The following is a 13,481-nucleotide window of genomic DNA, read 5'->3' as shown; positions in this document are numbered from 1 at the left end:
TTTATTTTATTTCATTGAATATTTATTTCGCCCCTTTTTTGGAAAAAAAATAAAAGAGATCCCATTATTATTATTATTATTATTATTATTATTATTATTATTATTATTATTATTATTATTATTATTATCACTGTTATAAGATTATCGTATGACATTTACTATGACAGGAACAAGTTATGATGCTAATTAAATATATTTCACCGTTCTGCACTTAACTTCACAATGAGCAAAATGGTCTTAACCTTTAATATTATTTTTACAGATTTTATCATTGCGCATTATTTAATTAACATTAACTTATATATATATATATATATATATATATATATATATATAAGCTGTTATTATTATTATTACTATTATATTATGCGAACGTGAAACACGAGAGTTGGCCGATTTCGTGCAGCTTACAGTTTTATGCATAATTACGTTTTTATTAGTTGATTAATTGGTTTTAAAATTGTTGTACCGTGTTGATAAAATTGTGTGGAATATGGCGGTGGTTTTAAAATTTAATTTTAATAAAGTCTACTATTTTATTTTAATTATTTTAATAAATTTAATTTACGAAATTAATGCAAGTAAATGCCCGTATTGCGATAAGGATTTTATTCAAGTAAAAAGACACATTATTATGCATCAACGTTCATGTAAAATGCATCAACTTAAATTAGCAGACAACCCTGCAAGCGACGTAGATGCAACCTCACCAACCTCGGAGCAGCAACCATCAGAACTATCAAATAATTCGACATCTACTTCGTCACCCTCACCAACAGAATCAATAGAATCAACTTTACCAGGCGTCAAACTACCAAAAACTTCGACACAATAGTCAGAAGCAAACGCCTACTTCCAACTGCAACTACATACACTGCCAAGCTACCACGACATTGACGCATTTGCATATACATTTCAAAAAATGATTTACGACTACTTTACCTTAAATTATGGCACCATCAAACCTCAAACGATCAACAACAACAATAAAAGTTCCAACAAATCTATTAAAGAATTAAAAAATAAATTGAAGCAACTAAAATTATTGGGCCGCAACAACCAGGGCTTTGACAATCTTATCAGATCAACAAGTAAAGAACTGCGAGCCAAACTGTTATCAACAAAAATATCAAAATCTGGTAAATCATGTGGTAACATCATGTCTCAACTGAAACGACGATTCTGGTGGACATGCAAAAGAATATTTGCCCAGACAGAAAATTTGAAACCGTTGTTCAACGTCAGTGATTGCACACATTATTTCAAACAAATACTATCAGATGATAACCAGAAAAAATGCCAACTACCAAACTGAACTCAACAGCTACAAAAACCATCAACACTCTGCAACACAAGCCCTCCATCATACCACGAAATATTTACAATAGTTCGCAAGCACAAAGCTAGATCACAACCTTGCCCACTCGATCAAATCTCGATAATTTCATTTAAAAAATGCCCTATATTACGCACTATTCTACACAAACTATTAATACAATGCTGGTTGACAGGCAAAATCCCAATTTGTTAGAAAAAGGGCTTCACGATCCTCATCCACAAAAAGGGAGACGCTCACAATCCTTCCAGCTTCAGACCAATAACCTTGCAACCAACACTCTACAAAATATTTTCATCTTTTATAAATAATAGATTTTACAAATTTTTAGAAATCAACAATTTTATAAATAAAAACATCCAAAAGGGCTTCTACCCAAAAATAGATGGTGTTACGGAACATAATCAGCTTTTAACTCACCTACTCTACGATGCAAAGAAACATCAAAGAACCATTATTGTCGCACTTCTCGATCTTCGCAACGCATTCGGTGAAATCAGCCATAAATTCATATCATCAACTCTGGATTTTCATCACATCCCCTCTCAAATTATCAAACTAATTGAACATTTATATACCGACTACTCAATCACAGTTTCCGGATGCGACCAACTAACCCCGCCCATTCCAATCAAGTGTGGTGTATTGCAAGGTGATCCCGTGTCTCCACTGCTTTTCAACCTCTGCTTCAACCCCCTGATAAAAGTCATAGAACAGAGTACCAACAATGCGGGTACATTTGTCCGTCAGCCAGCTTAAAGGCAAGAGCGTGGCTTCAGTTCGCAGACGACACGGCCATTATCGCCAACAGCACCGAAAGTGCTCAAAAACTCATAGATGTAAATCACGCTTGGTGCAAAAGCAACTGGAATGAGTTTGAGAACTGACAAGTGTTTCTCGTTCGGTATGCGAAAACGCAGCGGGGTTTACGAACAATTCCTTCCGGCGCTATCGATCGACATCAAACAAATCCCCCATGTTGACATAACATGTTATTGAGATTAAAACTCCGTAGCTACCTGAAATCAAACGGCAACGAAGAACTTAAATGTTTATGGAGTGAGTCCTATAGCAATTATATAAAAATCGACAATTTGCTTCCTGACTCAAAGGACATAAAACCGGCACTCAGCATGTTAACGATTAAACTACAAAATGCAGAACTCGAACATCTATCGCTACTCCGTTGCCAAGAGACAATTTTAAAAGTGATCAAAGATCAGATTCCCGCAGCTAGAATTGCTCACTGGTCAAAATTCACTGCAAACCTCCCAGAAGTACTGTTCAAATTTGTTACGAAAAGTCTCATCCAACAACTCCCCACAAATGCAAATTTGTTCAGATGGGGCAAATCATCAACGGCTGACTGTCCATTGTGTAAAGCGCAGCAAACAAACAAACATGTTCTGTCTAATTGCAATTCGGTGGCAGCACTAAAAAGATTCACAATGCGTCACAACAAAATTTTAAACATAATTACAGAAAGGTTGAAAGCATGCGCGGGTCCAGAGGTTTCGATATATGCAGATGTGGACTATGATGGGATCCCTCCAGTGTCTTGTCCCTTCAAATCCCTACGTCCTGACATCGCAATACTTCGTTGCACGAAAAATGCAGCTAATTTTAACGTTAATACTGTACACTCGCCTGCAAATTCAATTGTGGATATTTCTGCCAACATTATCAACTCAATTACTGCCAATAATTATTCTGTCAGTATGGATAACATTTTACCTAAGACATCTGGAGAATTAAACCTTCAAAAATAATGCAAATTTAAAACCAAATATCTACGTCTCCTATAACGATCCTGAACAAATCACCCTACTTCTTGGTACCTTAAACAAATCAAAATTAAGATTTACTATTGAAACTGAAAAGGAACAACGTTTACCTTTCCTGGATGTGTTGGTCACCCGTGGCGAAGAACGATTCAAAACTGCAATCTATGTCAAAGAAACAAATACAGGAATTTGTTTGAGTGAACAAAGTGAATGTACCGAACCATTTAAAGACAACACAATAAAATCATTTGTAAACCTGGCATTCACACACTCTTCCGATATTGAGAATTGCGACGCTGAATTAAAAAGAATCATCAACCTGGTTGTAAACAATGGGTGTAAGACTTATTCTATTGAATAGATTGTTAAAAGCAAATAACTACACAACAATAACCTTCCTAATACCAACAATCAAGATAACGACATCATCTTGTATAACAAAAATCCCATGTCAACTGCATACAAAGTAGATGAAGCTATTTTTAAACATATAATCAATAAAAATGTCAACCAACCCAAATAGTAAAGTTAAACTTCGAATTTATTACAATAATAAAAAGACGTCTCACCTAATACTGAAAAACAACTGTAGTCCTAGAGATAACTCTGTGTTAAAGCGTAATCACGTAATATATGAATTTAATTGCCCGTTTGACGGCTGTGCACGTCAACATGACTCATATATTGGGAATACTACTACCTCAATGACTAGAAGGCTTACGAAGCATAAACAAAGTGGTGCTATCAAATCTCATTTGGACTCAACACACACAATCACTATAATCCTCGACAGCAACATCAAAGTAATATACCAGAACACCAACTACACGCATCTTAAAATTGAAGAATCAGTCCTAATTGACATCAATAAACCAAAAACAAATATACAACAAAAATTGAAAACCTCACTCCAAACCCGGCGCCTAATCAACAATGAAAACAGAGAAGTAATAAAAACTGGCATTGTAAATAAAAACAAAAAAGAATATGATGCTATCGATGAAGAAAAGAAAACCAACGAAGATGGACCAGCCAATAAAGAAATCTGACACTTAATTTTCATCTAAGTTCACTTTGACAAAGTGAATATTTTCCTATATAAATTAAATTGCACTGATGATGATTCATTCGGAATCGAAATATGGCCTTATTTGCAGCAAAGAGTAATCTTACTCTTCTTCTTGCTCTTGACTTTTCCTCGGTTTTTGATACTGTTGACCATACTATTCTCTTGAGACTGCTGCATCTTTCTTTTAATATTACTGATTCTTGTCTATCTTGGTTTTCTTCTTATCTCTGTAATCGTTTTTTTTCTGTTGTTCTCAATAATTCTACTTCTAACTCCTCTACTCTTACTTTCGGGGTACCTCAGGGTTCTATCCTTAGCCCTTTTCTATTTATACTCTATACTTTTGAACTACCTTGTATTATTAATAACTTTTTTTTCTCTAGTCAACTATATGCTGATGATTCTTACATTTATACTTCTTTTCCTCCATCTAATCTCAATAGTGTTCTTCATAATTTATCTCTATGTCTTTCTTCAATTATCGCTTGGTCTGACTCTATGTGTCTTAAACTTAATCCTTCTAAGTTTGAATTAATTTGTTTTAATAAATCTAAACACTCTATTACTATTCCTCCTATTATCTTACCTGATTCTAAAACTCTTGATGTCTCTCATAAGTTTCGTAGTCTAAGTTTTATCTTTGATTCTACTATGTCTCTTTCTTCTCAGATTAATAGTGTTGCTAGAAGTTCTTACTTTCATCTACGTAGAATAAAAAACTTTTGCCTTTTCTTGATGATCCTACTCTTCTCCTTCTTGTTACTTCGTTAGTTTTATCTAGGATTGATTATTGTAACTCGCTCTACTATGGTCTTCCTGACTGTATACTCTATCCTTTAAGTAAAGCTTTTAACTCTGCTGCTGCTCGTCTAGTTGCTCGTGCCCCTTTCTTTTTTCATATATTTCTATATCTTGTTCTCTTGCATTGGCTACCTATAAAATATAGAATAATTTTTAAAATTTGCACGTTCATGTATAAGTCTCAATCTAAATTATTTCCTAAGTATTTATCAAATATATTAATTGAACCTAAACGCCCCGGTTTACGATCGTCTTCTTCTTCTCGCTTTTTTTTTAACTCGTGTTAAACACTCATTCGCCAAATCTGCTTTTGCTTTTTCTGGTCCTTTTCTCTGGAATTCTCTACCTACTTCTCTGACTACTTCTCCATCACTTGCAAAGTTCAGAGCGGATTTCAAGACCCATCTGTTTTCAAAATTCATTGAGGAGCGTTGTTGAACATCGCGGAAATAGCGCTTTATAAGCTAATTGATTGATTGATTGATGAATTCAGAAAACAAGTTTATTTTGAATTTTAATAAACTAAACGTTCTCCAAAAAACTTCAGTGAGAAAAATCGAAACCGATTTATTGTTAAAAAAACATTGAGTATTCAAAAAAATATGAATTTTCCGATGAAAATATTTGCGAATTGCTAAACATAGATGTTCAACTGAACATCGATGTTGTCAACATTACTTTAATTTACAGCCCCCCTAAATCTAACTTAAATTTATTCTTTGACTTTCTATCAAACTTTTGCAAAAACAATGTATCAAATTTTTCATATATTATTGGCGATTTTAATATAAACTTGAACTCCTCGAATCATAGTAAAAACAGTTTTGAAAACATTCTTTATTCTCACAATTATCACTCGCTAATTGATCAACCGACTCGCGTGTCCAAAACAACTTCCATATTAATAAATAATATATTTACCAATATTTACTCAGATCACTTAAATGGCATTTTAATGGTGGATCTATCAGATCACTATCCCATATTTTAATTTAATTTAAAACAAACATCACTTCCTAAGAAAGATGACATCTTAGTAGCAAGGAAATTTTCATCTAATACAATAAAAGCTATTAAAGAATCATTAATGGTACAAAACTGGGACTCTGTTTTTAACGAATTTGATATTAACATATGCTATAATAACTTCAATTCTACATTTTAAAATATTGTTATAAACGTGCTACCGAACGCACTAAGTTCTAGCGTATTCTAGAATGTTCTAGTGACTGGAGCATTCTAGAGTATGCTAGAATCGGTCCATCTAGAAGAATCTAGAAACGACGCTTGCGAAGAGTATATAAGCGCACGTCGCAAGGTGATTAGTGACATTCGTGATTAGTGAAATTCGTGATTTTGTGAATAGCGATTCGGTGAATTATTTAAAGCGATATTTGATTTGTTTGTTGACGTTGTCATAGCGATCGATTTTAAACGATTTAAAAGTTAATTGTTGCGTTAGTTTGAATATACTGGAAATAAACGATTAGTTGATTTCTTCTGTAAATAAAGTTTAATAACTAATAATAGTTGATTTCTTCTGTAAATAAAGTTTAATAACTGTTTTGAATATTTTATTCAATCGAGGATTTGATCCCGTCGCATCGTAAATCGGTTACGACAGCGAGAATATTATAACATTGGTGTCAGAAGTGGGATCTTCGACCAGCGAATTACTACTCGTAGAAAAAGAACACGATGTCAAAACTGTGTGGGTTGAACGTAGTTCAACTGCGAGAAGAACTACAGAAACAAAGCCTTGTCACAAGTGGCAACAAAGAAGTACTAGTAGCACGTCTGAGAGAAGCTCTCATTGACGAAGGTAAGAACCCAGACGAATTCAAGTTTGATGGTGCTGACGAAGACAATGAAATTAGCACAGACACGTTTACAACCGCTAAAATGATGGAACTTCTGCTTAGTATGTCAACTGAAATAAAGAGTTAAGACAATAGATCAAGTAACAGTCCGAACAGATCAAGGAACAGTCCGAACGACAGACAGAGGAGTTGAAACAGATCAAGGACCAGCTAAAACACGTAAAATTGGAAGTGGCAGAACAGATTGAAGAACAGTCAACAAGAATAGAAATAATCGAGCAGAAACTTGTTCGTCAGACCGTTGAGGTAGATCACAAGATAGATAAATTGATGCGAGAATTGGCCATGCCTTTAGATCACGCATCCGGAAGAACTTTGAAGGTACCAGCATTTGACGAAGAGATGTCCTGGAAAGTTTATAAAACCCAGTTCGAAGCAGCGGCAACTAGTAACTGTTGGAACGGAAAAGAACGAGCGACAGCACTGATACTGGCCCTGCGAGGTTCAGCAGCAGAGGTTCTTCAGACGATTCCGGCGGAGAACCACTTCAACTATGAAGTTCTGGTTAGCGCGTTGGATTTACGTTATGGTGAAGAACACATGAAACCGATTTATCGGTCTCAGCTTAGAAACAGAACGCAACGATCTGGTGAATCCATTCAGCAGCTGGCACAAGATATCGAACGGTTGACATTGCTGTCGTATCCGACATCAGACCCCGAGCATAGAGACGAAACTGCCCTGGATACGTTTATCAAAGCCCTTCGTGATTCGAAACTCAAGCAATTCCTTCTCTTGTCAGATAAACGAAAACTCAAGGATGCCGTTGCGCAGTCTCACTTTTGAATCGGCAAAGCAAGCATTAAAAAGTGACGTACGTCTACGCCAAGTACATGAAGAATGCTCTTGCAAGAAGGTGGTTGTGAAACGCGAACCCCAACAGTATGGTGTACCCCAATGCTGGATTTGTGGTGAAAAAGGCCATCTACGTCGTGATTGTAAACAACGCCTAAAAGATAACTACTGCCGAAATTGCGCGACAAGATGGCGCAAAAGAAGAGAAGATGATCCTGTATCACGATCGGCCCTTTCTAACGAAGGGGCGGAAAACTAATAAGAGCCAACTTTGTGGGGCAGAGGTTGGCTAGTAGGATTGACGCCCCCAGTACCATAATTAATGTTTCCAGACTATATCGAAATCGAAACGACCTATGTCTGAACGGAAAAGTTGATCAACGAGAATGCGTAATTACAGTCGACACCGGAGCAAGAAAATCGATTTTAAGATCTGATTTGGTACACAATCTGAAGAAAGTCACTTCTAACAAATACATCTTTCGAACAGCTACCGGAGGAACAGCACCAGTCTATGGAAAGATTCTCCGTACTGTCCAGCTAGGCGACTTGTTATTCGAAGGTTCATTCTTAGTTGCGGACATCATCGACGAACGCATAATAGGTGTCGACTTTCTAACAAAATAGGGGTTCAAAATTGACTTAGAAAAACGCATTCTTAGATGGAGAAATACAGAAGTGATAATGGGGGATAGCGACGAAAAATGCATTCGAGTGACAGTCGATTGTGACATAGAACTACCTCAATCATCTGAAAACATCGTATGGGGCAAGTTGAATTGCGATCCTGGGGACCACCAGTTCTATTTGATGGAACCAACCTCAACGACAAATGTACAGAACGCGGTCATTGGAAAATGCCTGGTAGAAGCAAACAAAAATGGTCTTATTCCTGTCAGAATAATGAATACCGCTAAACACACTATTAAAATTAAAAAAAGGCGAGGAAATAGGTAATTGCCAATCAATAAATTTGGTGAAATCATTAGATATGGAGCAACAGGAAAAGGTTCTACCAACTGACAAAGGTAGACTCAAAGAACTTACCAAAAATCTACTGGATGAACTCAATTTGTATTAAGAAGACCCTCTAAAAGCCGAGGCTTTGATTGCCGATTTTGCAGACGTGTTTTCAATCGGTGACAATGACCAAGGTAAAACCGCTCTGGTAACTCACCGAATTGATACTCAGGTTTCGAAACCGATCCGGCAAGTACCACGACGTCTTCCTCTAGCAAATGCAGAATCAAGGCGTCATCGAACCGTCATCAAGTCCCTGGATTTCGCCAGTTGTTTTGGTAAAGAAAAAAGGACGTTCTTCAAAGCTCCAGCGAGGGTGTAAAGGACCTTATCGAGTCATCATCCGCTTGAATGACGTCGTCTACCGTATTCAGGAATATCGGAAGCCGAGAGCAAGAATGAAGATCGTTCATTTGGATAGACTGGCTCCGTACCATGCGGACACCGGAACGAAAGCTGTTCGGGACGAACAGAACTAAGAAGGGTTAATGTTATAAACGTGCTACCGAACGCACTAAGTTCTAGCGTATTCTAGAATGTTCTAGTGACTGGAGCATTCTAGAGTATGCTAGAATCGGACCATCTAGAAGAATCTAGAAACGACGCTTGCGAAGAGTATATAAGCGCACGTCGCAAGGTGATTAGTGACATTCGTGATTAGTAAAATTCGTGATTTTGTGAATAGCGATTCGGTGAATTATTTAAAGCGATATTTGATTTGTTTGTTGACGTTGTCATAGCGATCGATTTTAAACGATTTAAAAGTTAATTGTTGCGTTAGTTTGAATTTACTGGAAATAAACGATTAGTTGATTTCTTCTGTAAATAATGTTTAATAACTAATAATAGTTGATTTCTTCTGTAAATAAAGTTTAATAACTGTTTTGAATATTTTATTCAATCGAGGATTTGAACCCGTCGCATCGTAAATCTGTTACGACAGCGAGTATTATAACAATATACTAAATCATCATGCTCCTCCAACAGCAATTAAAAATAAAAAAATTAAAAAAAGTTGGATTACTAAAGATATATTAAATTTATCTAAACACGTTTATAAATTATTTAAAAAGTATAAAACAAATCCAAGCGACAATAATTTAATAAAATATAAAAAGTTTCGAAATTTTTCAACATCTACTAAAAGATCAGCTCAAAAATATTTTATGAAAATCACTTTTATTTGGCCAAAAATAATTCTAAAAATAAATGGAAAATAATTAAAGACATTTTAAAAACAAATAAGTCGAAAAATCTAATTGAGAAAATTAAAATTGCTGACGAATTTATTACTGACAAACTTGAAATATCTAATGCCTTCAATGATAATTTTATTAATTTGGTTAGTTCTTGTCGAAACACATTCTCTATTGACTCCTTGAATAAACTAAAAATTTTTACAGATCCCGTTCTATCATCTTTTTTTCTTGAACCTACCAATCGGTCAGAAGTTATTCAAATAATAAATTCGCTTAAGCCCAAAATGTCAACTTCTGATGATGAACTTAACTCATTCATAGTTAAAACTTTCAAAAACGCAATTTTATCTCCACTTACTCATATTTTCAACATTTCTCTCAAACAAGGTATTTTTCCATCAAGCTTTAAACTCTGAAAAATTGTTCCTATCATGAAAAAAATGACCCCTATAACTTAAATAATTACAGACCAATTTCTTTATTATCACCTTTATCCAAAGTATTAAAAAAACTGGTTTACAAACGCTTATTTTCTTTTCTTATGAAAAACAATGTTCTCTCTGAAAACCAGTACTGATTCAGAGCCCACCATTTAGGTGAACTAGCCATTCTAAAATTAGTTCAAAATATATTGACCAACATGAGTTCACGTAGGCTTACTCTTGGAATATTCCTCGATCTTACAAAGGCATTTGATCTAATTGATCACGATATTTTGTTAAATAAACTCAACCATTATGGGATTCGTGGTATTACAAATCAATGGTTTGAGAGTTATATCTCGGGTAGAAAGCAATATGTTTTTGTGAATGATGTTAAATCTGGGACGCGTGAAGTTTTGTGTGGAGTCCCGCAAGGGTCTGTATTAGGCCCTTTGCTTTTTTTGATTTATATAAATGACATTGCCTACTTATCAAAAAAGATGAATTGTATTCTTTACGCTGACGATTCAAACATTTTTTATTCTTCTGATGACCTTAAACGAGATTTAGATGTCATAAATAATGAACTCAAATTATTCGAGGATTGGTTCTCTATGAACAAACTCATGGTTAATTCATCCAAATCGGCCTATGTTATATTTGGACTAAAGATTTTAACCAATAGTTTCTCGGACTTGGACCTTGTGTTTAGCAATGTGAAATTAAACAGAACCAACAAGTTGTTTTTTTCGGTTTAGTTCTGCAAGATAATTTGTCTTACAGTTATCACATTGAAAATCTTAAATCAAAAATCAATAAATTCATAAGTATACTTTATAAAATCAAAAATAAGATTAATTCTACAATATTAAAAGATTTGTATTATAGCTTTATATACCCTTATATTCATTATTGCGTGATCATATGGGGAAATAGTCCTGCTTATCAGCTAGATCCCCTGTTAAAATGTCAAAAACGTTTTATAAGAATTTTATTCGATTTGAAATTTAATGATCACACCTCTAATTATTTTCAGATTGCAAAACTACTTTCATTAAAACAAATTTATTACACATGCATCTCAATATTTATATTTAAACTTATTAACAACTTAATTCCAAAAAATTTTAATTATTTGTTTATTTATAGTAACGCAATCTAGTTAAAACATACAAGACATATCTCAACATTTTATATTGAAAAAAACAGATTGAAACTTATCAATAGTAGCATAAGAGTCGTCGGACCTAAGAAGTGGAACAAATTACCTGAATATTTGAAATATGCAAAATCCGTTGTAAAATTTAAAAAAGACATCAAATCCGACTTTTTAACACCCTTAACTTTTTGTGTGGGCTCATGTACGTGTGTGTGTGTACGTATGTGTGTATGTGTGTGCGTGTGTGTATGTATATATATGTGTGTGGGTGTGTGTGAATAAGTATGTTTTACGTGGGTCTATATATATATTTGTGTTTCAATAATTACAAACGACATTCTGATAAAAATGTAAAAGAGTTGATTACTTAATAATTATGATTCCATTTTTGGTTTTTTAGGATTTTAATATGAATGTGAGTTTACATGCACTTAAATATTTAAAATATGCTCTCATTTTTACAATTGTCACTTGTAATCATTACAAGAAAACCATATTTTTTTTTTCGATTTCCAGATCATTTCTTTTCATTGATATCATTTCTTTGATTTCTTTGTTTTGATTTGATGAAATAAAAAATATCAAATGTCAAATATATATATTGTTATAATATTCTCGCTGTCGTAACCGATTTACGATGCGACGGGTTCAAATCTTCGATTGAATAAAATATTCCAAACAGTTATTAAACTTTATTTACAGAAGAAATCAACTATTATCAGTTATTAAACTTTATTTACCGAAAAAATCAACTAATCGTTTATTTCTAGTAATATCGCACTAACGCAACAATTAACTTTTAAATCTTTCAAAATCTATCGCTATGACAACGTCAACAAACAAATCAAATATCGCTTTAAATAATTCACCGAATCGCTATTCACAAAATCACGAACTTCACTAATCACGAATATCACTAATCACGAATATTACTAATCACGAATTCACTAATCACGAATATCACTAATCACGAATATCACTAATCACGAATATCACTAATCACGAATATCACTAATCAAGAATCTTCTTGCGACGTACGCTTATATACTCTTCGCAAGCGTCGTTTCTAGATTCTTCCAGATGGTCCGATTCTAGCATACTCTAGAATGCTCCAGTCACTAGAACATTCCAGAATACGCTAGAATCCAGTGCGTTCGGTATCACGGTTATAACATTACCCCCTTCTTAGTTCTGTTTGTCCCGAACAGCTTTCGTTCCGGTGTCCGTATGGTACGGAGCCAGTCTATCCAAATGAACGATCTTCATTCTTGCTCTCGGCTTCCGATATTCCTGAATACGGTAGACAACGTCATTCAAGCGGTTGATGACTTGATAAGGTCCTTCCCACCCTCGCTGGAGCTTTGGAGAACGTCCTTTCTTTCGCTGCGGGTTGTACAGCCAAACTAACTCGTCGACAGCAAAACCGCCACTGCTTCCTTTCAAGTCGTATCTGGTTTTGGCCGCCTCCGTGTTTTTCATAATTTTAAGGCGTACGTAACGGTGGATATGGTTTAATCGCTGTCGAAGATTATCCACGTATTCTGTTAATGGTTGGTGTGGTTCAGGTAGTACGCCATATTTCACATCAGCTGGAGTTCTTAAGGTAGTCCCAAACAGAACTTTTGATGGCGTTTCTCCAGTAGTTGTGTGGATAGCACTCCGGTATGCCATAAGAAACAATGGTATATGACGATCCCAATCCCGTTGATTTTCGTCGACTACTTTAGCCAGATGTTCAATCAGGGTTTGGTTAAATCGTTCCACCATACCGTCAGACTGTGGGTAAAGAGGTGTCGTTCGAGTTTTGTTTATACCCAGCAGCTTGCACATTTCCGCAAACAGTTGTGACTCAAAATTTCGACCTTGATCTGAGTGGAGTTCCAATGGGACACCATATCGACTAATCCAATTGAGTACAATTTCCTCAGCGACGGTACATGCTTCTTGGTTGGGTATTGGAAACACCTCAGGCCATTTGCTGAAATAGTCCGCTACAACCAAAATGTAACGGTTTCC

General features: G+C 35.0%; 2 protein-coding genes across 2 annotated transcripts; both read left to right on the top strand.

The window, feature by feature from the left end:
• Positions 1-655: 655 nt before the first annotated feature.
• HELRODRAFT_165000 (hypothetical protein) lies at positions 656-1,442 on the top strand (the record flags this gene model as incomplete). The annotated part of the gene is made up of 3 exons (XM_009030906.1): positions 656-834; positions 994-1,240; positions 1,389-1,442. The coding sequence occupies 3 exons, from the start codon at positions 656-658 to the stop codon at positions 1,440-1,442; spliced, it is 480 nt and encodes a 159-aa protein (XP_009029154.1).
• Positions 1,443-6,688: 5,246 nt separating this feature from the next.
• HELRODRAFT_69858 (hypothetical protein) lies at positions 6,689-6,937 on the top strand (the record flags this gene model as incomplete). Its single annotated transcript, XM_009030617.1, has 1 exon — positions 6,689-6,937. One exon carries the CDS (start codon positions 6,689-6,691, stop codon positions 6,935-6,937), a length of 249 nt encoding a protein of 82 aa, XP_009028865.1.
• Between the last annotated feature and the right edge of the window lie 6,544 nt (positions 6,938-13,481).

This window comes from Helobdella robusta, assembly GCF_000326865.2.
Source record: "Helobdella robusta unplaced genomic scaffold HELROscaffold_7, whole genome shotgun sequence".
Lineage (NCBI taxonomy): Eukaryota > Metazoa > Annelida > Clitellata > Rhynchobdellida > Glossiphoniidae > Helobdella > Helobdella robusta.
The sequence above is the reverse complement of the archived record's forward strand: the minus strand, read 5'-3'. Positions and strand labels throughout refer to the sequence as shown.